The following is a 27,059-nucleotide window of genomic DNA, read 5'->3' as shown; positions in this document are numbered from 1 at the left end:
TTGCAGTGCTCCAATGTCATGCCAACACTGTGGGTGAAACTGTTCTGTCCATTACATCCAGATGGCAGTCATATCACACTGTGGTCGCATTGCATCATGCAGCCTCTGTCAGTGTTGTGTATGGCAATCTTCTCTCCAATGGTTTCACATATATCTCACTGTTAAAGCAGTCTTCCCTGCACTGAGATGCAATGTCACAGAACAATGGACATGCCTCCAGGAGACTAATCATTCTGCCCTATTCGAATGTAATCATATGTGATGTTGGTGAGGCGTAGTGGCAGTCTGGTCACACAAAATAGGATGTTGTTGGGCCTATGTGCATGCCACCTCTCTGACATTTAAATCACTTATTACTGTTCTGCTGTCCTACACATCCTATTATCATAGCATGTTGTAGTCCATTGGTTCTGAGTTTTTACTTTTAGCAAAAACTAATATACACTCCTGGAAATGGAAAAAAGAACACACTGACACCGGTGTGTCAGACCCACCATACTTGCTCCGGACACTGAGAAAGGGCTGTACAAGCAATGATCACACGCACGGCACAGCGGACACACAAGGAACAGCGGTGTTGGCCGTCGAATGGCGCTAGCTGCGCAGCATTTGTGCACCGCCGCCGTCAGTGTCAGCCAGTTTGCCGTGGCATACGGAGCTCCATCGCAGTCTTTAACACTGGTAGCAGGCCGCGACAGCGTGGACGTGTACCGTATGTGCAGTTGACGGACTTTGAGCGAGGGCGTATAGTAGGCATGCGGGAGGCCGGGTGGACGTACCGCCGAATTGCTCAACACGTGGGGCGTGAGGTCTCCACAGTACATCTATGTTGTCGCCAGTGGTCGGCGGAAGGTGCACGTGCCCGTCGACCTGGGACCGGACCGCAGCGACGCACGGATGCACGCCAAGACCGTAGGATCCTACGCAGTGCCGTAGGGGACCGCACCGCCACTTCCCAGCAAATTAGGGACACTGTTGCTCCTGGGGTATCAGCGAGGACCATTCGCAACTGTCTCCATGAAGCTGGGCTATGGTCCCGCACACTGTTAGGCCGTCTTCCGCTCACGCCCCAACATCGTGCAGCCCGCCTCCAGTGGTGTCGCGACAGGCGTGAATGGAGGGACGAATGGAGACGTGTCGTCTTCAGCGATGAGAGTCGCTTCTGCCTTGGTGCCAATGAAGGTCGTGTGCGTGTTTGGCGCCGTGCAGGTGAACGCCACAATCAGGACTGCATACGACCAAGGCACACTGGGCCAACACCCGGCATCATGGTGTGGAGAGCGATCTCCTACACTGGCTGTACACCTCTGGTGATCGTCGAGGGGACACTGAATAGTGCACGGTACATCCAAACCGTCATCGAACCCATCGTTCTACCATTCCTAGACCGGCAAGGGAACTTGCTGTTCCAACAGGACAATGCACGTCCGCATGTATCCCGTGCCACCCAACGTGCTCTAGAAGGTGTAAGTCAACTACCCTGGCCAGCAAGATCTCCGGATCTGTCCCCCATTGAGCATGTTTGGGACTGGATGAAGCGTCGTCTCACGCGGTCTGCACGTCCAGCACGAACGCTGGTCCAACTGAGGCGCCAGGTGGAAATGGCATGGCAAGCCGTTCCACAGGACTACATCCAGCATCTCTACGATCGTCTCCATGGGAGAATAGCAGCCTGCATTGCTGCGAAAGGTGGATATACACTGTACTAGTGCCGACATTGTGCATGCTCTGTTGCCTGTGTCTATGTGCCTGTGGTTCTGTCAGTGTGATCATGTGATGTATCTGACCCCAGGAATGTGTCAATAAAGTTTCCCCTTCCTGGGACAATGAATTCACTGTGTTCTTATTTCAGTTTCCAGGAGTGTATTTATTCAGAAATCAAAATTCTTAAAACTGCTGAAATAAAATTACTTCACTTTGTTGTTATTGTATTGTGCTTTGTTTCTCCTGTAAGAGCACATCATCAGAATTAGTTATTACAACTGTTGTATGATGTATTTACAGAGTCAACCTTGCCATTGGAGAAATACAAAGTCAGTCAGTAAGCGTGCAGTACCTGAAAATCCTGCTGCTCAGTCAGAGAATATAAACCTCTTCCAGTCACTTCGAGTACTGCAGGATGATGAAATCAGTGAAAATAGTCCATTAAATGGTATGTGTGTGTCTCATAATATACTGCCATTTCATGCACTTCTTATGCAGGAACTTTAGAAAGTAAGAGGCACATGTCATCCCGTGCTAAGACCTTTGCACAATGAGAGTGGTACACCATTAGAAGAGAGTAGTAGATGTTCCAGGTTTCTTGCAAACACATTTCTTCTAAGATACAGATAATAAGTGCATCACAGTGTGGAAGTGGAATGGCATAGCAATTGGCAACATATACCAAAGTTGAACTGACAGTATAATTACTGTGTGCAAAATGTCTAAATTGCATAAAAATCCATGGTGAAATTCTAGTGATATATGGATCAAATGCAAGTTGTGTTCAACCTTAGTGAAATGGTGCCAACTATTTGACCAACGCCCCACAGACATAAGTGGTGCTGATTGGGAACTCCAGATCTTGCACTATGCCATTTCCATCTTTTCAGCAAGCTGAAAGAACATTTGAGAGAAAAGGGGTTGTAAAACCATCAAGACATTCATGCAGTGGTCTTTGTATGGCTCAGTGAGCAAGGAATGGATTTCTGTCATCATGGATTCTGAGTGACTGACAGATGTTCTGACCATTGTTTACAGAGACTTGGTGACTGTGCTGAAAAATGTGTGTGCATCACTTTGAAGTGTAGTGTAGCATTAAATAAAAGTTATTTGGCATGCCATGATAATGTGTAACTAAATTTTTGAAGTCCTTTCATAGTTTTAATATAACAGCAAAAATATTCACAAAATATCTCCATGCTGATGATGATATGGATGTAATTTCTGTGCTATATTATTTGCCATGATCAAGCACTAAATTCTTATATAAGTCACAAGAATGTGTTTGTGCTCCGGTTTTAAGGTGCTCTCTTCTAAATAATTTTCTGCAGAGTTTCTATTGAATGAATGATTAAAACAAACTACTATTAATCTCATTGTTTGTATTTAAGGTACTGTATCTGACCAAAATAAAGTTTGTCTGAAGACTGGAGCCTTCACAACATTATTAGGTAAGTACAATTCAATCAGAATAACGTTTTTTTTCCCCCTGAAGGCCATACATCTTATCAAACAAACAGCTATAAATACTGAACAGCACACTTTCCATCAAAGAGCTGTACTTTCTTTGCATCTTACATACTAAAATACAAAAATAGTCCCAGAGAATATTTTGTTCTCAGCACATGAGTTCATGATGAACTGTGTAGCAATTAAAACCATTTATTTTCACTATTTTTGTTAAGAAATTAATATTTCTGTAGTTGATATTTTGAAGGATCCTTTCTAAGCATCTATGGGCTTCTTAAGGTACACACACGCAGACCTCTATCTTCACTCCTCATGCTATCACTATCAGTAACTCTTCAGGCACAGTCTCATGTTGCTTTATTTCCTATTTGACGGAAAATATCATGAACGAACCAGTGATGTGGTTATGGGTAACCTGTTATCACTAGTTGTGGTGCACCTATATGTGGAACACATATGAGCAAATGCATGAGAATCCACTGTGTTCATACCAATTTGTTTCTAGAAATACGTGGACGACACATTTGTAATGTCAACATATGGATTGTGAAAATAAGAAGAGTTTATGGAACATTTAAACTCTGTCCAACCTAAGATTAAATTCCACTAGAACTTGAAAAAGGGGGTTGGCAATCTACCCTTTGTTAGTGTGCTAGAACCAAAAACAGACACATCCCGGGATCACAGTGTATATAGAAACCCCACACACACAGGTCTCTGTCTCCACTCCTCAAGCCATTACTATCTGTCACAAAGAAATGCAGCACCACAGACTCTTTATCATAGAACTCAAACACTGTTAGACAAAGAGTGCTTTACCAAACAATTACAAAATCTACAAACAATGTTCTGAAGGAACAGGTACTCAGACTGACAAATTGAACAGGTGTTGCAGTCAAAATTAACAATATCGGGGTAAGATTTTGATACTAAGAAAGTAAAGAATGCCAAGAACTGCTTATCTGTCTGGCACTGGCCATCTCTGATAAGATCAGTAGATTCCAACAACAAAAAATGATATCCAGTGTATTTCGCTCCTGTCAACAAAGCTAAGAAGTCTCCATAACATTAAATATGATATGGGTCTCCAAAAGCTGAATTACATGTGAATGTGGCAGTTCCTATGTGGGGCAGCTGAACTGTATAGGAGAGATGCAATAAGTATCAACAGCACATCCAATTAAAATCCCCAAACAGCTTTAGCCAAGCAATGCCTCAGATATAATCATGAAATTAAATACAGTGAGATCAGTATCATGGTGCAGATACCAAATTTATGGGATAGTGTAATGATAGACTCTGTCAAAATGAAGATGTCAGAAAACTTAATAAACTGTAAAGTAGGGTTCAATTTTTACAAACATGGGGTCTGGCACTCAATTTATTAAGATATTGTTGGCCATCTTATTGATCAGAGTTGGAAAATGCTGAAAAAGTGTGCATTTCATGGACTAACAGTGCAGGCTCTGTAAATCAAATTGGCAGCAAACAGTGTAGCGAGCCTCGAGAGTTGAGCTTGGCTATAAACTGCACTGTAATGCCAATAATGCTTCACAATCTGATTGGAGACAAGCCAGTGAGTATTTGTAACAACACAGATCACAAAAACTGAAGAAGACGGTTGGGTCTATCATGAAACTATTGTGCATGAACGAGAACTAACAACTCGGCTGTGGTTCTTATGGCAACAATAATTTTGAACAAATATATTTCCGAACTTATACAGTTTTAAAGAAGAAAAAATGTCTTTATGCAGAAGAGAAACAGGGCTTTCAAATTGTGGTATCTCAATCTTAAAACAAATTATTATTGGCAGGGTCAGATTTTTAAATGTGTGTGGTTCTTCTGAATATTTAATCTTGACAGTTTCCTTAAATAAACTGTCTATATACAGAATATTTCTATCATTGTCATCAGTCAGATCCATGTCACAGTCTGAACAATAAGAATTATAAAAATACTGAAATGAATTGTGGCATTTCATGTATATAATGCATGTGGATAAAATAAACAAGTGTGATATCAGAGAAGAAGAGCAGTATCAGAGAAAGTGGACATATTCCATGTTGCAATATTTCAAATTGTCTGCAGAGCTAACAGCTGCCTCAGCATTGCAGTTTAACAAAAAACTGTGTATCAGGGGCTCAGAGTAGTTGGATGCATGGCAGACATTCAGCAGTGTGTTCACTCTCAGGCCATGGCAGTGAAGTCAGTAGCATCCAGACTGGACCATTAATGAATGAATAAATATAGTCTTTATAAATGAATCCATCTTCAGTTTTCAGAATGATTCACATTTCACTGCTGTCTGGAGAAAATATAAATGGTAAAATGATAGGAACACAATGGAAAGAGACCAGTTTGGTGGAGAAGGCATCATGCTGTGTGGTCATATGGAGCTTGATATCGTTTCTGGTGATAAGAGAGGCAACTGGTCCAGCCTTCCTCTTCACAGTCACTAATGCCAGTCTGCATTGAGCTATTCTGATGGGTGGAGATATCCATCATTTAGAAAGTATAGTGTGAGAACTCTGAATCAGAATTTTGTAGAACTTGTTGGGGTGTATGGGGAGATGACTAGCAACCAGCTAAGTATCACCAAAGACAGTTCCAGAAATAAGCAAAATTCTTTTTTAGGTGTTAGAGTGACTACCATTACACCTAATGAATTTACTCATCATAAACATACACTAACATAAAAAAAATCGAAACGCCAAAAAATAATTAATATAGAGTAATGAAATTTCAGCAATGCATTTTTCTGCATTATATAGTTAAGTGATTAACATTGCAAAATCACATGTTAATGTAATCACAACATAAGCCATTTCAAATGTGAAATGTTGGAACATTAGTAACAGGTCTAACCACCAGAATATTGAATGTAAGAATGCAGATGTGGATGCATTGTGTTGTACAGGTGTCAGATGTCCGTTTGTGGAATGGGGTTACCTGCCTGTTGCACTTAGTCGATCAATACAGGGGCAGTTAATGATGTTTTTGGATGATGGCAGAGTTGTCATCCTGTGATGTTCCATATGTGCTTGACTGGAGACAGATCTGGTGATTGGGCAAGCCAAGGCAACATTTTGACACACTGTAGAGCACTTTGGGTTACAACAGCAGTAAGTGGTTGAGCATTATCCTGTCAGAAAACAACCCCTGGAATGCTGTTCATGAACAGCAGCACAACAGGTTGAATCACCAGATTGACATACAAATTTGCAGTGAGGGCATGTGGGATAACCATGAAAGTGGTCGTGCTCTCATTTGAAATTGCATACCAGACCATAACTCCCAGTGTAGGGCCAGTGTATCTAGCACACAGACAGGCTGGATGCAGGCCCTCAACTGGCCATCACTGGCACCAAGACAGAACAAGCTTTCATCAGAAAGCACTACAGACCTCCACCCTGCCCTCCAATGAGCTCTTGCTTGACACCACAGAAGCTGCAAATGGTGGTGGGGTCAGTGGAATGCCTGCTATAGAGCATCTCAGGTGTATAAACACACCTACCAACTTTCATTTATGTTGCACAACTCCTTCTTGGTGTTGCAATTTTTTTTTCTCTGTCGATGTATAATGTAACTGCCTATTTTCTGTCTTGGTGTTGTGGAAGAGATTTTTTGGTCTTGTCAGTGTTTTTAATGTTTTGACCTAGTTCTGCAATCCTTTCTACACCATTTCCTGAAAATATGCTCCCATTTGTTTAAATATTTAATTTTTGGGCAATAATGTAGTCAGTATACAGAAACTGTCCAGTGTATACGACTTTCACCATCCATCATGTTACATTTCTTGTTATGAGATGTCAGAGTATATGTGCTTAGAAAACATAGTGGATAGCAAGTGAACTTCTCTTTCAACAGCAGCTAATGACTCAAAAGTGTTGTGCTAACAATCTGTGCACATATCTCACAGACAGGAAATTGTACAGATTTTCCACCACTTTCTGAGACTGCAAGTATATGTTTGTTACAGTCATAAATTAGTTTTTTGACATCTTGAAATGTGAATTATAACTATAACATCACCTACTTTATATACAAGGCAACTCATCCCATTTCTTGCCTCTAGTTTTCATTTTTACTTCATTAAATATTTTATTTCCCCATTAATTCATTTTTATCTTCTTTTCCTACTGCCTGCATTGGTCATTTAACATTCTTTTATTTTAATCTGTAATCCTTATTTTGACCTATATCTTTTCTTATACTGCTTGTACTTAATTGTTTACACAATATAATTATATTTTAATGATACTACTATTTCTATTCATACCTATTGTTTCTTTAGCTACTTCAGTGAATCACTGACATTTGTTACTGGTTTTTTCCATGGAAGGAAATACAGTGCCCACATTTCTTTCCACAAAATATCATGAATTCAAGAAAAAGATACCCAAAAAGTGAATTGTGTCATTACTATGCAGAATTTTTTCATTTTGTACCTTTTTCCAAAAAGAAAGGATATTCAATTTTTTCTACAATTTAAGTTCATCTGAGTGAGTAATAAATTAAGACAAAACTGTAATGTTGCAGGGGTTGGCTGCACGTTCCTGAGCCTGCTAAGTTTAAGTGTTGTCCTCTTATGCCATCGAGTGCGACGCCTTAATAAGGATCGTGATGTGATGCTTGACAAAAGTTTACCATCTTTTGAACATAAAACATTTGTAACCCACAAAGGCCGGATAAACTGATCAGAGACATTGATCTTCATCCTGTGACATATGAATAAGTGTATGCTGCTGTCTGAGTCTAGTTCCTTACATCACACGTTTCTCACTTTTTCATCATTTGGCATAACTTAAACGTGTATTTCATTCCATGATTATTTTAACGGAATGTGAAAACAGACTGGCAGCAAATACAAACAATGAAGCAGAAGGGAATTAGTTTAAATTCTCTGGTTTCCAGTCTGTCATGTCCAGTCATACGGCAATAGGAATGTTCACAGTGAGGAAATAGCAGTGTTATAATTTGCGAAACAATGAATTTTTTGTTATTATGGGAAAGATTTTTGTGACTCCTTCACTGAAATTTATCTTTGGGTACAAACAGATCCTATCTATATCTATATCTATACCTTGTTACTGAAGATGTGTCTAGAAATGTTTGTTTAGTGGCTCACAACTTATGTAAAAAAAAAAAAAACCTGCCTTCTTCTTATTTATAGTGGAGGTTATTGTTACTGCCTGTATTGGAGGCATGGGTTTACACTTCCTGGGGGCAAAGAAAACATTAAAACCTACCTGGAGGGGATAACAAGGCTTAAGGGCTAATTGGGTTGAAGAAACATGTTGAATTTACTTCTGTTCACAAAATATGAAATGTTAACGCTGCTATATATGGTGTCATGGCTGTATTTTGTGGCTTGAAACAGTTTCTCACTGTTTCACTGCTACACTGGGCAATAGTTTGACCTTTTTATAACAAGGCTTTCATTTCATCTATTAGCTCAAAAATTTCTGTTCTGCATGCATCTTTCACCCTCACATGTTTTACACAAAGCATAAATGTAGGAGTCACATAATGTCATGAAGGTTTATCAAAGCTGAATTTACATTTTACTGTAATTGCTGAAATTTGCATTCTTGAATTAGAATATTCTTATTGCAACCTAATATCAAGGCAAATGAAAATGAATTTTCTATTCGTGTATGCTCAATGTATGTTGGAGACAACATGAACATAAGTTTTAAAAATTTCTCTGTATCTGTAGGGATTTTTGTGTGATAATAAAACAACAAATTTTAATACTGTCATTGTGGGTTGTTTCATTCACATGATTTTATAAATTATGGAGAATTTTAATTTGTTATATGTAATGTGAAGTTGTTCCTCTGAATAAGTTTGTCCTAAACATCCGCATTTATTGTGGAATGCAACAGGGTTACCTGTTGTCCATGATGATCTTTCCCACTCCTGTAATCCCATCATTTCTTATTAAAGGTCTCATTTAAAGTTAAACAGTTGGGTATCACTTGTGTCTGAGTGAAAAATCCCACAATGTGAGTGGAGGAAATGGGAGCCACCCAACAAGAAAAGGATACAACTGCAAAGAAGATAAGTATTTTATGCATTAACCAGTTAGCAAGTAACATAAAGGGCAGTGTAATGTCCTAGCAATTAAATAATAAGTTAGTCACATGCTGTAGAAAAATAAATTACGTGTGTTGTAAAATACAATTTCTGAAAATATATGTAAAAATAAATCAGAAAACAGGATAAATATATCAAAGGTTAAAGACCTGAAAGATAGTGAAAACAATGGAAGTTAAGTAAGTAAACGAATTAAAGTCAGATTTTGTTAAGTTCAGGATGGAATAACAACGATATTACACAAAGGACAGATTGCTACTCACCACACAGCGGAGGTGTTGAGTTGCAAACATGCACAGCGGAGGTGTTGAGTTGCAAACATGCACAATAGAAAGACTGCTAAACATTTAAACTTTCAGACAAAAAGTCGTAATTCCAACACACACACACACACACACACACACACACACACACACACACACACACACACACACACCATATTCATGCAAGCGTGACATACACACAAATGGCTACTTTCACTGGCCCTTGCAGTCAGATACAGTATCTATGTTTGTGTGAGTCTGTGATCCTGTGAATATATTTTTATGTGTGTTTGTGTTTCTATTTCAGAAGGACCTTTAATTTGAAAGCTTAAAAAGCTGTTGTCACAGCCGCTTGTATAGCCTAAATGCAGTCAAAACTGCATTCTTTAAGATTCATCACTGGCAATAACATTGCTCAAATAATCTGGTTCAGTTTCCACAGATTCCTTCAGTTCACTCAATTGGTCTTTTGCTTGCCAGTCAACAGTTTGTAGACCAGCTTAGCACACACCTTTTGCATATTCAGTTCTTCCATAACAGTGCAACGTGCAATGGTTTACAGAATGTTCAGAGTGTTGGCTAACAACTGGACATCATTTGATGGTCAGCATTCAACAGTCCATGCACATGAGCCACATTTTCAACTGTTTGGTGTGTTAATTTCTGTGTAAAGGGGGGATCATCTTCCATCCTTTATTCTTCTACATCCAACTCGTACCTTGTACATATGAAAGAGCAGACTCTTTGTTGGCTTGTGTAATCATTTCATGAGTTTTTGCAGTGTTTTGTGGAGTTTTGTGCAGAACTTAATCACCCAAAAATGTTCAAAAGCATCCACTATAATGTGGTCTCAAAACAAGTGTGCACTAAATCACCAATCCCAGTGTCACTGAAGCTCACAGCAGACTGACCTAGGGTGCCCTGCTAAACTGAATGTCTCTCCCACCTAACTAAAATAGTCTGAACTTGCTACAACTTCTTGGGATACAACAAAAAAACATTTGATTGCTTTTGGGACACAACTTGTATGTTAACATTGGTGGAAAAGTGAGTGAATTTTGGGGTATGGGACTCAATCCTAAGTCATTTCTAACATGTTTTCTGTTACTTATTACTTATTTCACCTCTGGCATCAATTTGAATATGTGAAAAGTGCCAAGACACACCATGTTTCAGAGTTCACATTAAACTCTAAGTTGTCCTATAACTAGCCAGGTGAGACAGTTCAAAGTTTAGATGAAGACAAGGGTATGCCATGTCAAATGGAACGATGCCTAGAAAAGCAATATATTGTTCAAACTTAAGTCCCAGTTGAAGACAGGGCAATCAGGTTCCCTGTGAGCCAATTCCCTTTCCTACAAATATTATTTTTTGTTTTTGTAACATGAATTGGGAAAAGACTTCTCTTTCAGTTATATATTTCAAAGTTGTGTCTGTGTGAGGAGCTATAGTATAACCACATATAGCAGCTTTTCACAAGATCTTGAGTCCTAATGGAAGTTTGGTGACACTTTGAGAACATTCTTTTGGTTGTTACAGTAGGCATATAAAGTATAATATAATCGTAGCATAGACAGTAAGTCATCCTAAGATTTTGCTGTAGCTTCCTGGCCCCATGTGTTTCTTCAGTGCTGCAATGCTTTTTCAACCAGGTATCATTTCAGTTAATTTTACTGTGTTATCAACAATATTTATAACAGAAGTTAAACAGATTTGACTGCCCTGTTAGAGAGTTACTTTCATAAGTGTTCAATTTTCTCTGTGGCATGTAGATGTAGATGTTGACTTGTGTCAAGGTCAACTAGAAAGATACATCTGAAGAAAATACTGATTCATCCTATGAACTTAGGTTATTAAGTGCAACAAAAAACACTGAAAAGCACTAAAAAGTCATCACTATACAAAATAGGGTACACACTTACTGAGAGATAAAAACCTTCCATTCAATATAAATATACAAATACATTCACTGAATCATGCACTACGATAACATAAAGTGTCAAGACCAACTGTTTATTAGAAATTCAGTTTTATGTTGAACCAATAACCATCTTTGTATGCATGAAGCCAATCATAGTGCTCAAAACTAATATGGATTAAATTGAAAAATTAATAAATAGTTTCTGTTTGCATCTTATGCCGTTCTCCCACATCATTAATACAATCACAGGAATTCAACACAAAGCATAAGATCATTTACAAATGCATTTTAAAGTGTAGCATGCCAAAATTGGTGTGTTACAGATGCCGAGGTGGGTCCTCTCTCCAGCTGAGATAGCCATATTTTATTGGAATGTATCTAATTCATAGAAATGTAACATGGAGATTTTTTCCACTGGTACAATGGTACATAGGCCTTTCAGAGAAGAATGTTTTCTGATTCTACACATCCAGGTCGCATTTCCCACTGACATAACAGAATTCACATTTTATAGTGTATGCCCCGGAAGCACATTCCATTAATTAACTTAGTATTCAAGATTCATGTTCTAGTTGACGAAGAGTGCAGTGACAAATTGTTGTGACTCACCGATCTTTCAAAGTGCCGCCACACAGTTACGCACGTCCTCTACATGCGGTGCTGTCTGCCAGCCAGGCAGCAGCAGCACCACCTAAGTGGCCAGCCAGCCAGCGGCCGCTAGACTCGGACTCAGTTCTGATTTGACTGTTAAAGTGTACACACATCTTACTTTGTCTACTTGATCTGTGACTTACACGTATCGTGTCATCCTTGAAATATACTTGTTCAGCTTGAAGTTATAACAATTGGCGACGAGGTAGTGAATTTTTCTTTTTCATCCTTGACCCACAGGTTCCCATGGCTGCTTTAGAGCAACTGTTGCAAGGTCTCATTGAACAGCAAATGCTTCTCACAAACGCGATTCGTGATTTCGTCGTGGCATCCAATGCGGGGCGTCTCTCATCATTGTCTCTCCCTGCTTTTCCTCCTTACGACGAGACCGCGGAAGACTGGTCTGATTATGAAAAATGTCTTCGACAGCACTTCTTGGTATGACCAAACATGTAAGTCTCTGTTCCTTTCATGGATTTCACCTCAAATGTATCGGTTGTTGTTGCAATTGGCTCCTTTGAAAGATCCTGTGTCTTTGTCCTTTGCTGAAATGTGCTCACTTCTGTCCATATATTTGCAAAGGCATATGCATGTGGTAGCCTCTTGTGTTGACTTTTATCATTGTCAAAAACAACCAAATCAATCCTATTGCACTTGGGCTGCTGAACTTCTCGGCCTCAGTCGAAAGTGTCAAATTCTTACTGACATTCACAAAGAATCCTACGCCGATTCCATGGTACGGGATGCTATTATCTGGTCGGTGCCCCACAAAGAAGTTAGGCAATGTGCCCTTCAGTTTCAAATGCAAATCTAGATGAAGTCCTATCCATCGATCAGTCTTTTGAAATTTCTCACACTGCAGGAGTGCAAATAGAGGCACGGGGTGACGTCCGGGATGTACAACCTCTGTGCGCCATTGACGAAGCGTGCGGCATGTCCCTGCCAGCCGACGTGGCCACAGCACGCTCCCAAGCGCAGCCTCGGCCTAACCGTAAACAAACCACTAAGAAACTGCAGCAAAACCCACGGCAACCTCCTTCATGTCCACGGTGTTTTACAAAACATTCATGAGAGGATTGTCCCCAATGTTGGGCTGTGTGTCACAAATGCAAAAAGAAGGGTCATGTGTCATCTGTTTGCAAATCTGACCGCATACCTGATGTTCATGAACATGACGCTGATTCTGCTTCTGTGTTGTCTGTCAATTGTACTTCTTCCCTTTCAGGAAAGTTATTCCTCACTGTCCAAATACTTGGTTGGGATGTTTGCATGCAGGTGGATACTGATTTTGCTGCCACTATCATAAATTCTCAGACGTATCTTCAGTTGGGTTCTCCAATCATGTCACCTGTCACTTGGCAGTTATGGACTTACAATAAACAGACAATTTCTCTCTTGGGACAATTTGATGCTGAGGTATCTTACAAATCTGTCATTCACACTGTTCCCATATTTGTGGTCATAGTAACATGGAGAATCTTTTTTGTTTCAATACCTTTTGTGTTTTTGGGTTCTCCATAGATGACTCTGTCAATATTGTCTCTGATGCTATTCCTTATGCTCAACTGGATTCCTTGTCGACGACATTTTCATCCCTTTTTTTCTCCTGGGTTAGGCTGTGCAAACTACTTTGAAGCTCATATCACGCTCAAACCCACTGCTCGGCCTAAGTTTTTTCAGGCTTTGCCCATTCCTGTGGCCCTTCGTGATCAGGTCAAACGGGAGCTGGATTGTCTCACTGCTTCAGGGGTCTTGCTTCCTGTCACTTCCAGTGAATGGTCCTCTCCTGTCGTTGTTGTTGCTAAGCCAAATGGTGATATTCGTCTCTGTGGCGATTTCAAAGCCATTGTAAATGCTCATTGCCTTATCGACACTTACCCTATGCCTCGACCCGAAGAGTTGTTCACTAAACTTGCTGGAGGCCAGTATTTTTCTAAACTTGACCTATCAGAAGCTTATCATCAACCTCCTCTCGATGCTGCTTCCCGGCAGTTTCTGGTCCTTAACATGCCTTTCAGCCTCTACCAATACCAACGATTGCCATTCTGGGTTGCCAGCACCCCTGCTCTCTTTCAGCAATTCTTGCAGCAATTATTGCTCACTGTCCCTGGGTGTATAAATTACATGGATGACATTGTTGTCACTGGCTCCACCACTGAAGAACATCTTCAGAATCTCCACACACTTTTTCAAGTCTTATAGACTGACGGTCTTAAGTGTAATCTTCAGAAATCAAAATTTTTTCAGGCATCTATCACGTACTTGGGGTTTCAACTCTCTCGGGATGGTATTCATCTGCTTCAGCAAACTGTCTGTGATCGATGCCCTTCCTCGCCCTACATCTGTTAAGGAACTGCAGGCCTTTTTGGGGAAAATAGCATACTATCACTGGTTTTTACCATCTGCTGCTTCAGTGGCTCAGCCGCTGCATCGCCTGTTGCATAAAAACATGCCTTTTCACTGGTCCGTGTCATGCGATGCAGCTTCCCAGAAATTGAAGACTGTGCTGAAACAGGCCCCATGCCTGGCTACTTTCCGACCTGGCCAACATCTTGTTCTTGCCATGGACACCTCTCAATATGGGGTTGGTGCAGTCCTTGCGCACTGTTTTTCTGACGGTTCTGAACAACTCATTGCTTATGCCTCCAAAATGCTCATGTATGCCCAACGAAAGTATTCTCAAATTGAAAAAAAAGCTTTGGCCATTATTTATGCTATTCATAAGTTCGGTGTTTTTCTCTATGGATCCAAATTTTGTCTTGTTACGGATCACAAACCACTTGTTTCCTTGTTTCATTCATCAATGTCACTTCCCGATTAGGCAGCACACCACCTCCAGCGTTGGGCTCTTTACTTGTCTTGTTTCAATTATAAGATTCGTTTCTGGCTGATGACTCAACATGCAAATGCTGATGCACTGTCTCGCCTTCCCATGGGTCCTGATCTCGCATTCGATAGGGACGAACTTTTATGTTTCCACCTGGATATTGCCAAGCAGCGGGTTGTGAACGGATTCCCCATCACCAGGGACCGGCTGGCGGCTGCTACGGGTTCTGATCCTACCCTCTCCCAGGTTTTATGCTGTATTCAGAAGGGTTGGACAGATCATCCGTCCGCTAAGACTTCTGATCTGTTGCGGAACTACTATGCTTTGCGTTACCGCCTCACGGATAGGGATGGTGTTATCCTCCTTTCCACCGACAATGCTTCGCCACATGTGGTGGTACCTGCATCTTTGTATGCTTTGGTTTTGCGCCTCCTTCACCAAGGGCACTGGGGTGTCTCTCGCACAAAATCTCTGGTGCACCGTCATGTGTACTGGCCCGGCATCGACTCTGAAATCGCACACATAGTCGCTGCCTGTGGCCCTCGTGCGTCACAGGCCGCCACCCCGAAGTCATCTTTGTCACTATGGCTTTTGCCTGAGAAGCCCTGAGAGCATATTCATGCTGACTTCGCGGGACCTTTTTTAAGTACTTATTGGCTTCTCGTTATTGATGCCTACTCTAACTTTCCTTTCACTGTCCATTGCACGTCGCCTACCACCGCAGCAACCACAAATGCTCTAGCTCGCATTTTCTCTTTGGAAGGCCTTCCCTCTACTCTTGTTAGTGATAATGGTCCCCAATTTGCCTCTTCTGATTTTGTGGATTTTTGTGCCTGTCACAGCGTCATGCATGTCACGGCCTCTCCGTTCCATCCACAGTCAAACTGTGAGGGTGAATGTCTGGTCCGCACATTTAAGGCTCAGATGAGGAAACTCCTGACTTCTTCTGCTGCAGATGATGCGCTTCTCCAACTTCTGGCTTCTTACCGTTTCACCCCCATGGGCGACCACAGCCCGGCTGAGCTCTTACATGGCCAACAGCCCCGCACGCTACTTCATCTTCTGTGGCCTTCCACCTCATGGTCGCGGGTGCCTTCGCTTGGCCGGTTAACTGCCGGTGACCTTGTATGGGTACGGGGATATGGCAGGCAGCCAAAATGAAGTCCTGGCTGCATCTTACTACACCATGGTCGACACCTGTATGAAATCCAGATGGACATGGGTGTTGCAGTGCATTATTTGGGCCAGCTTCGGCCTCGTGTGCCGGCAACGCCTATTCCGGATGCCGCTACACCACCTCCGTCTCTACCTGATGCTCGGGATCCTGGAATCTCTCATTACTCACAACACAGTCCTCTCACCATCATCTCGGTGCCAGCACAAGAACTGATGCCGACAGAAGATGTGCCTGTGCAGGAACCAGATGACCACCATCTGTCGGAACGACTCTACTCGCCTCCTTCTCCTACGGATGCGGACACATCGCCCATATCTCCTGTTATAACAACTGGACTTGCCACAATGGGAAGATTGGTGCACGGGGCTGCAGCAGATGCGACCCCCACGTCTTCTGTCATTTCGACCTGTTATCATCAGGGACACTTCCGTCCGTACGGGAAGCCTCCTCGTCGAGATTTTACGGCCAGTCAAACAACACCTATGGACGTTAGCAATCTACAGGCCACCTCCATCAAGACATGTGCAAAAACTTCAAAGGGGGGAAAAGTGTTGTGACTCGCCGATCTTTCAAAGTGCCGCCACGCAGTTACGCTCGTCCTCTACATGCGGCGCTATCTGCCAGCGAGGCAGCAGCAGCGCCACCTAAGCGGCCAGGCAGCCAGCGGCCTCTAGACTCGGACTCAGTTCTGATTTGACTGTTAAAGTGTACACATGTCTTACTTTGTTCACTTGATCTGTGACTTACATGTATCGTGTTGTCCTTGAAATATATTTGTTCAACTTGAAGTTATAATACAAATATTCTGCACTTTTTTGTCTGTTGGAGAGATATAGTGGAAACTCAAATGAGCACTAAGTCAAAGAAATCTAAAGGGAATGTTATCCTATGCACTACATCTGGTTTATTACCTCCATGACCTCATTAATTCAACTTGAAGGATAGTAGTTACATTCTGAAGGTGGTTACTGAAGACACGGTCAGGTAAAAATGATAGTAGGTAATAATGTCTTCCTACCTGAACATGCCAGAGTGCAACACTGGAAAGAACATCAATACAAACTTTTCAATTTTCTTATTCAGGTCAAAGATACTGGAAAGAATAAGATCACTACATCCAGACCCTAAGCAGATAAAATTTCCAGCCCAGTCGGAATTGATTGTGGCCGTCCCGCCACACATAAATATGGCAGTCAGTCACAATGGCCACACTCCCTGCCCACCCCCCTGCTTTCATAAGTGGTGACTAGGAAAGTGTTTTTTTTCTGAGCATCAACTGTAGCAGGAAACCAATGAAGTGAGGAGAAGGGAGCTTCAATTGACCACACTAGGTGTGACTATCAATGCATTGTTTCTCAGAGAAGATCAGTAACTCCAACTCCAAGGTGGGTTACAAAAAATACTACAAAGAAATTTAGATAAGAATTTACTGTAGTTAGTGTTGCTACCAACGGTGCAATTACATTCATTAACAAATTGCCAAAACTCCAGGACATTTTTCTCGCCTTCAGCAAACAAGCAATGAACTGAGTGTCCATAAATCCACTTCATGGAGTTTGTCTTTATTTGTGGGAAATATCCAAAGCCCAGAAAGAGGAGTAGGTGAGGAGTTATCTGATGAGGAGTCATATGGGTAACAAAGGCCAGCATCCTTCACACCAAGAACCAGACACCTACCACCAATCTGCACACTACATGTTTCTCGTCCATGTCCAGGACATCACAGATGTCACACAATGGGCTGTCTGCAAGTGAATGCTGTGAAGGTGTGACCAGCTTACTTGTTTCCTACTGACTGTAAGGTACTATGCAGACTGGACATCAGTGGCAAGATAATAAGCACACACCAATTGCCGATGGTATGCCCACATTAGTGGGAATGCTTCCCCTCAACCACACTTGGTGTCCTGTTCCACTGGAGAAAGGCTTTGTGAACATCAGGCACATTGGCAATAGCACAGTATGGACATAGCTTAGTTGAAGGAAAAATCACAGAAGTAAAAGAAGAGCAGTGGGACATCTGAAATCAGGATAGAGGCTGAGTGAGAGCATGGTGCAATTGTCTCCAGCAACAGGCTGGTAAGACATGTGGGACAACGGTGCCATAGCACCATCTGCAAGCTGATAAAATTGGCTATCACTTTCTCAGGGACATGATACAGGCATAACTGCCTCTGCACTGCAGGACAGTGAGGGTCTCAAACTGTAGCTTGAACAGCAAGCCATGGTAAATGTTCAAACTCAATGTTGCTAGCATGCAGCAGCCCATGGGTAGTGGAATGGGGAGTATCTGTGTCACATAGGGGATACTTTATGCCAAATATATATTAGCATATTGGGTATTTGCAGAAGATTGAGGCCAGCTCATAATTGGGGCAGTAGGCACTGGCAGTTGCGGACAATTATGCACCACAGATCACCCATGAAATTGAGTCCTAAGCATTGAATAGCAGCAGCTACCTGCAGTGGAGCAACACTGTCTTCTGGAAGCACCTATAGCTATAGTGCTCAATTTTTGGATGTTAAGGCAGCTACCAGAAGCTTCTCTGCAGATGGTGGCACGTGACAAGGATTGCTGTGAAGAATGAGGATGGAACTGTCCACATTAGGAGTGCAGAAAAAGATATCCTCACCAAGAGACATCCCAGATGGGTGTTGATAGAGGCCACAGAGGAATGGTGCCATGGGGAAAGCACACAACAGTGCATAGAGTGGGCAGCCCTGATGCACTGAACAATGGACCAAAATAGGAGTGAGATGGCCATTGTAGAGCACACAGGACGTCATTCCATGAAAGAGATGTGTTATGACATTGACAGCTGTATCAGAGTATCCCATATTGCGGAGTACCCCTTCCAGGTAGTTGTGATTGACCCAATCAAATGCCTGGTTGAAGTCAAAAGCAGCCAAAAACTCAGGCGTGTGATGAACATGAGAAAGAGCAATTATGTCTCCACAGCAACAGAGGTTAGTTTGGATGTTTTTAGCACCACTCAAAGAGGTTTCGTCAATGGAAACCACATACCAAGCTGTCTATTTAAGCCATTCAGCTGACAGCTAAGCAAAACTCTTTGTATCACTGTCAAGAAATGCCAAGAGGCAATAATCTCACATGTGTTATGTATGCCAAGGCTTGTGGATGGGAATGAGAAGACTGTCAAGGAAGCCATCAGGGATCTGCATGATAGGTGACATAAGGTCTCAACAAATTCCCATCCACATTGGCACTACTAGAGGATGAAATGTCCAGTAAAGCTCTAACGTGAGGCCATCAGGGCTGGGCAACTTGCTCATAGAACCTGCCTTCATAGCATCATGGACTTCAGCCTGCATGATGTAGGCAAGCAGATCCATCTTTGCATTCCCTCGAACAAAGCCAAGGGAGAGTCGGCAGGCTGCCACAGTGTTGGTGTGCTGGTGATGTTGTACAGAGTAGAGCATAACATAATGTGTATAGAGGGCAGACCTTATATCATGTTGGGTGTCTAAATACCTTCTATCTTCAGTCATAAGAACATTAATTAATGTCCCCCACTGGTGACACTGTTCCACTATCACATGGTACATAAATGGATGCTCCTGCACTCACCTGTCGTATGTGCATGCCCTGACCATAGCTCCATCAACGTGGGGTCGAGAGAGGATAGTGAGCTTTGCCTTGCCATGATTCACCATTGCCTGATGATCTGGTGGATACAGCAGGATAGTATATTCCCAGAGAATGGTGAAGTAGAAATCCTGAGTTCATGGTCACCATACTACACTCTCCATTCTGTAACCAATCAAGGACTTAGGAGGGCAGGCAATATACAGATCAGATACCATGATAGTGCAGACTGATATGCATCACAAGATCAATGACAGGCTATCCACGTAGTCTCAATGAGCTGCCAGCTGTCAGGTGAAGTAAGATAGATCATGTTCAGTTTTCACCACTCCCTTTGACATCAGAGACTGACAGCACAGATGTAGGTGTCATGGTCAGAGAAAGCAATGGGCCAGACTTCAGCAGCCTGCATACCATCAATGATATTCTGGAACATATAAACACAATCAAGGTGATTGGAAGAATGACTAGAGAAATGCTTAAACCCCAGACAGTACCCATGAACATGCTCCCAAGACTCCACAAGATTGAGGTGCTGGACAGTTGCCACTGTGCCACACACAGAGAGTGAAGCAGAAGTTGGTCTCTGGGTGCCTGGATGGAGCTCAAGTCACCTCCCATGATCAAGGAAGAGAGGTTTGACCACCTTAGAGAAGAAAATGGAATGTTCACAGCGCTGATCTGAACAAGATGGCACATAGACATTAATGATCCTGATGCCACCAAAAGAGAGAGAGCCATACCTCTGGAATTTGGGAAATAGGCAACTGCATCAGTGAGGATACCGTCATGTAAGAAGATCGCCACCATACTACCAGCACGAAAAGCATAGGAGATGTGTGCTGTAAAGCACTAGGGAGCACAAGAAGGTGTAACATGCACCTCCTGAAAGAGGGGAGTGTCAATGTCCGCAGCATGCAGTATTTCACGGAGTGATGCCAGTTTACAGAATGTTATTGACAAAAGTTTGCAAAGCTGCCATTGCCAAAAGGGTGGGCATTGCAAACACGGAAGTGCAAGTAGCTCCCCATTAGGCCCCCATGGAAAGGCACATCACTGTGACACAGAGGCAGTCAACTCCACCAAGGGGACCCCATCACCCTGTAAACCCTCAGAACATCCATCCTCAGCATCGATGTCATCTACTAAGAAGAAAGACATCTCACTAGGCCGGTTCAGTGAAACACTTTCAGAGGTGTGCCCCCAGGTAGCATCAGACACAGAAAGGGGGGCAAATGCATCAGACACTTATGGGGGAAGGTCAGTGTCTGTAGGTGGATGCTGAGCAGAGACTGTGGCAGGCAGAGACACTGCATCATCCAATGCCAGGGCATCGGATGATAGAGGATCATCATCCTGTACACAAATCCAATGAAGGCAGTCATCAGAAGAGGTACGGTGCTGTCTCTTCCCTTTCACAGTCACTGTTACTTCCTAGCATGCTGCTCCATGTTGGATGACAGATGGCTCTTAACTGACATATGGCCTGAGGGCAGAAAATTAGAGGTCACCATAGCTTCATGATCAACAACCGTGGGGTCGGGACAGACCTCTTGCACCTGCTGACGGCCATCATCAGTTGGTAATGCTGCCAGTGGCAGTGTGGAAGAGACATGTGAAAAATCCATATTGTTGTCAAGAGTGTTGATATTGATGCCAACTTATTCAGAGTACATGCAGCAGGCAGCCCCACTGCTAACACATAAGATAGAGGTAACCAGTGGGTGCTGCATAGAGAGCGACACCTCCAATCAGTGTCTGAACCAATCTGTGTTGGAGACATTCCGAACAGACATGGCCTACATGGCCACAACCTGAACAAGTGAGTGGTTGGCCATCATACATGATAACAGCCCTGCAGTCAGCAAAACCAAACAAGAAGACACGTGTTTCTCCAGTTCAGTTTTGGTCTGACGGATACCACTGAGGACACAGTAAAGTTCCATCTTCCACATTTCAGCAATGTGACTGATGACATTGCCATAAGATTTAAAGACGGCCACAACAGTGTCTGATGGCACTTCAAAAGGGAGTTGACTTCAACGTTTGGAGGCCAAAACTGCCATGATCAACCATTACAGCCCCTGTATGGCCATCAGAGTATTGGAACTTGAGATTGTTAGCATGGCACTGCACAATGTTGGCGCACATCTCTTCATTTGCTATCTGGATATACACAGTGGTACTAATGATCAAGAAATAATCTCGTAATCCTGAGAACATCTTGCAGTGGGAGACACATTTCATTCCGTATAAACCGTTTAACTGCATACGCTTTTGGTCATTCATGATCTAAAGGAAAAGTTAATTTAATTGTGGCTTGGCAATAGGGAAATGTCATGGTGGTCAATGAATATGGATGACAAGCCAATGAGTGGAACTAAACAAGCACATGTTTGCTTGCAAGCAGCACAACAGGTGAGATACAAAAAAGAAATGCTCGCCTCACCATTGCTGAAGGCAGACTACCACTCAACTATGGAGGCGGACAGAGGGTACCCCCTGTGCCATTATTAGTCATTTTCTTTCATGTCCCATTTTCAAATAGAGCAAGGGAAAAACGACTATCTATATGCATTCAAACAAGTCGTAATTCTCATAACTTACTTTCTTGGCCCTTAGTGGCAGTAGAATTGTTCAGCAGTCAACTTCAAATACCAGTTCTCTAAATTTTCTCAACAATCTTTCATGAAAAGGCTGTTGTGTTCCTTTCAGGGATTCCTGTTTGAGTTTATGAAGCCTCACCATCATTCTTGCACACTGATCAAACCTACCAGTAGCTCACTTCTGAATTGCTTTGATGTCATAGTGCTCTACTGTTCGACAACATGCTAGGAAGTAGGATCATCACTTTAATGTTTTTCTCAATATGATGTCAGTACCTGTATCCTCTTGGACATATCTCAGATTTGTTTGCAAAACACATTGCACCTTGGCATCATCTAAAACAACTGCTTCCAAGTTGGAGAGCACACTTCTTGAAGAGTAACAAAATGTGCCTCAGGATCCCAATCACATTGAAACAATGTTATGTGTGTGCAAAGCACATGGTCACCCAACACTATATTAGAGAACAGTGGCAAATGTTTCACATTTCCCTGAATTAATCAACTGGTGAAAATGTGGTCTTTTCATGTCTCAAATCACATGGGCAGAGATTACACAGCACTTGCAGAAGTATATTACTCAACATCTAAGAATTATATCACCTTATATAATATACACTCCTGGAAATTGAAATAAGAACACCGTGAATTCATTGTCCCAGGAAGGGGAAACTTTATTGACACACTCCTGGGGTCAGATACATCACATGATCACACTGACAGAACCACAGGCACATAGACACAGGCAACAGAGCATGCACAATGTCGGCACTAGTACAGTGTATATCCACCTTTCGCAGCAATGCAGGCTGCTATTCTCCCATGGAGACGATCGTAGAGATGCTGGATGTAGTCCTGTGGAACGGCTTGCCATGCCATTTCCACCTGGCGCCTCAGTTGGACCAGCATTCGTGCTGGACGTGCAGACTGCGTGAGACGACGCATCATCCAGTCTCAAACATGCTCAATGGGGGACAGATCCAGAGATCTTGCTTGCCAGGGTAGTTGACTTACACCTTCTAGAGCACGTTGGGTGGCACGGGATACATGCGGACGTGCATTGTCCTGCTGGAACAGCAAGTTCCCTTGCCGGTCTAGGAATGGTAGAACGATGGGTTCGATGACGGTTTGGATGTACCGTGCACTATTCAGTGTCCCCCCGACGATCACCAGAGGTGTACGGCCAGTGTAGGAGATCGCTCCCCACACCAAGATGCTGGGTGTTGGCCCTGTGTGCCTCGGTCGTATGCAGTCCTGATTGTGGCGCTCACCTGCATGGTGCCAAACACGCATACAACCATCATTGGCACCAAGGCAGAAGCGACTCTCATCGCTGAAGACGACACGTCTCCATTCGTCCCTCCATTCACGCCTGTCGCGACACCACTGGAGGCGGGCTGCATGATGTTGGGGCGTGAGCGGAAGACGGCCTAACGTCCACGTCCACGCTGTCGCGGCATGCTACCAGTGTTAAAGACTGCGATGGAGCTCCGTATGCCACGGCAAACTGGCTGACACTGACGGCGGCGGTGCACAAATGCTGCGCAGCTAGCGCCATTTGACGGCCAACACCGCAGTTCCTGGTGTGTCCGCTGTGCCGTGCGTGTGATCATTGCTTGTACAGCCCTCTCGCAGTGTCCGGAGCAAGTATGGTGGGTCTGACACACCGGTGTCAATGTGTTCTTTTTTCCATTTTCAGGAGTGTATATGAAAGATAAAATCAAGTATTTGTCTTTACGTGATGTATAACCTCATGAGTTCACCAAATCAATTTGAAATAAAGTTATATAGTTTTAAATGTGTGATATTTATCAATGTTTTTATGGCTTAAACTAGTATGGCAAAAGGTGTTTATTACACTCACACAAGTACACTGTGACAGGAAACAAAAATCAATATGTTCACAATAAAATAAAATAACAGTCCTGAGATATAAGGAATTATGGGATTCGCACAATTAATTCAGTCTCCATGCACGTTAAACTGAATACAACCCATGTGGTGAGTATGATAGACAGTGGTGGAATCCACAGCAACAGCTCACTTGGCTGAATAAATATAGGGGTTCATAGGTGCTATATTGCAATGTCACCCTAGCACTCTCAGATTCAACTGTAAGAGCAGTCTGCTTTGTCATGCATCTAGTCAGTAAATATAGCTACATCTAGATGTACATCTACGCTACAATTCTGCAATTCACACTTAAGTGCCTGGCAGACTTTCATGGAAAAATAGTCACACTATTTCTCTACCATTCCACTCTTGAAGACCATTTGGGAAAAATGAACACTTAAATCATTCTGTGTGAACTCTGATTCCTGGAGTTTTATTATGGTGATCATTTCTCCACATGTAGGTGGGTTCCAACAGAATTTTTGCATTCAGAGGAGAATGTTGGTGATTGAAAATTTGTGAAAAGACCTCACTGCAACAAGAAACACCATTGTTTTAATGATTACCACCACCCCCAGATCACATATTCTGTCTGTGACATACTCTCCCCTATTTTGTGATAGTACAAAATGAGCTGCACTTCACAAAACTTTTTTGGTGTCCTCCACCAATCTGATCTTTTAAGTATCGCATACTGCACAGCAATTCTATAACACAGGATTAACAAGTGCGGTGCAGGCAGTCTCTTTAGTGCATTTATTGTATCTTTTAAGAGTATTCCCAATAAATCATAGCCTTCAGTTTGCCTTACCCACAACATTTTCTATGTGATCATTCCAATTTAAGTTGTTTGTAACTGTAGTCCCTAGGTATTTAGTTGAACTGACAGCCTTTAGATTTGTGCAATTTATCATGTAACCAAAGTTTACAGATTCCTTTAAATACTCATGAGGAGGTTCTTACATTACTTTTGGTCAGTTGCAATTTTTCGCACCATACAGATATCTTGTCTAAAATGTTTTGCAGTTTGTTTTGATCTTCTGATGACTTTAGAAGATGGTAAATGATGGCGTTATCTGCAAGCAATCTACAAGGGCTGCTCAGATTCTCTTGTAAATCTTTCATATAGATTAGGAACAGTAGAGGGTCCATAACACTGCCTTGGGAAACACCAGATATCACTTCTCTTTAACTCAACGACTTTTCATCAATTACTAAGAACTGTGATCTTTCTGACAGGAAATAATGAATCCAGTAACAGAGCTGAGATGATATTCCGTTGACATGCAACTTGATTTGCAGCCACTTGTGAGGAAGGGTCTCAAAAGCCTTCTGGAATTCTAGAAATATGGAATCAATCACTTGTTAGTAGCACTCTATTCTTAATGAGAATAAAGAGCTAGTTGTGTTACATACAAGCAATATTTTCTGAATCTGTGCTAACTATGACTAGGGAAGCATTGTTTGGATCCAATCACGGCATCAGCTGACTCACGGAGCATGACAGCCAGAATGTGGCAGCTCAAGCTTAAATCAGCTGGCTTGCTGGTCTGATGTGATTGGTCCCCCAAAGATTCTGTGTTTTCCCTGCTGGCATCAGCCTCACCAGAAATAGACATAATGACAGTTGTCAGTAGTTCCGTGCATTCCACTAGTACGACCAGTGGGGTTACAAGAAAAATAGTGCTCCATTTTTTAAGGTACCACATCATATAAATTTAAAAGCCAGATTCATTAAAAGGCATACAAATTTCAGAAGACAACACCGTTTCCAATACATTTGTTGATCCATTTCCAATTATCTCAATATTACGGATTAAAATTTTATTGGGATGAGATTGACATTGAGAAGAGGCTGCAGAAAATGTTGCCCTAGTAGATTTAAATTTCTCATTAAGCTCAGAATGTTTGTGTTGACCCCTTTAGGAAAACCGCAGTATTCTATGATGGGAGTTCAATAAGTAATGCAAGACTTTTTTGTGAAAGCAGGTTGGTTTCATCGAGGATCCCAGTACACCATATTATTCCCCACTATTTTGGCTGATTTTTCAACATAATCTTCATTCAATGTGATGGCCTTATGCCATCTTACTGGGAGGGCCTGTATGGCTTCATGGTACCACTCTACTGGTCGATGTCACAGCTAAAATCTTGCTGCATCAATAACCTATCTATCATCCATGTATTGCTTCCCACAGAGAGCATCATTCATTATGCCAACCAGATGGAATTCGGGAAGTGCAAGATCCAGGCTGCAGGGTGGATGAGGAAGAACAGTCCAGTGAAGTTTTGTGAACTCCTCTCAGGTGCACAGACTTCTGCAAGGCTTTGCATTGTAATGGAGAAGGAGAAGGTCATTTGCATTTTTGTGGTGATGAACACGCTGAAGTGATTTCTTCAATTTCCTGGGAGTAGTACTTCAGAGTTGATTGTTGCATCATAGGGGAGGACATTAAACAGAATAACCCCTTCAGAGTGATGACTGTTGCCATGACTTTACCAGCTCAAGTTGTGGCTTTGAGCTTTTTCTGTGGAGGAGAGGTGGTGCGGCACTACTCCATTGGTCACCGTTTTGTTCCCAATTCAGAATGAGGAACTCATGTTTCATCACCTGTGATGGTGTTCAAGAAAATACACAAGTGTTTTCTTCTAACACACAAGTAACTCTGCACCAGTTGTCCTTCATTACTCTTTATGGTCTTCTGTTACACAGCAAGGAATCCAGGTGGTACACATCTTTGAGTACTCCAACTGGTAGACAACACTCTTAGCAGGGATGTCCAGTTGTGCAGTGAGGTGTTTGATTGTGGTACATCCATCACCTCAAATGAGTGTGTC

General features: G+C 42.4%; 1 protein-coding gene across 1 annotated transcript in view; it reads left to right on the top strand.

Annotated features, from left to right (window-relative positions):
- LOC126297840 (cuticlin-5) overlaps positions 1-8,931 on the top strand; it is a 260,742-nt gene extending 251,811 nt beyond the window's left edge. Inside the window, exons 11-13 of the mRNA XM_049989092.1 lie at positions 2,005-2,152; positions 3,096-3,155; positions 7,717-8,931. Of these exons, the coding sequence (XP_049845049.1) occupies positions 2,005-2,152; positions 3,096-3,155; positions 7,717-7,874 (366 nt within the window). The 3' untranslated portion in view covers positions 7,875-8,931. The remainder of the gene's footprint in view (positions 1-2,004; positions 2,153-3,095; positions 3,156-7,716) is intronic.
- Positions 8,932-27,059: the final 18,128 nt, after the last annotated feature.

The sequence above is a fragment of the Schistocerca gregaria genome, chromosome X (genome assembly GCF_023897955.1).
Source record: "Schistocerca gregaria isolate iqSchGreg1 chromosome X, iqSchGreg1.2, whole genome shotgun sequence".
NCBI lineage: Eukaryota > Metazoa > Arthropoda > Insecta > Orthoptera > Acrididae > Schistocerca > Schistocerca gregaria.
This window is presented reverse-complemented; position numbering and strand designations above follow the sequence as displayed.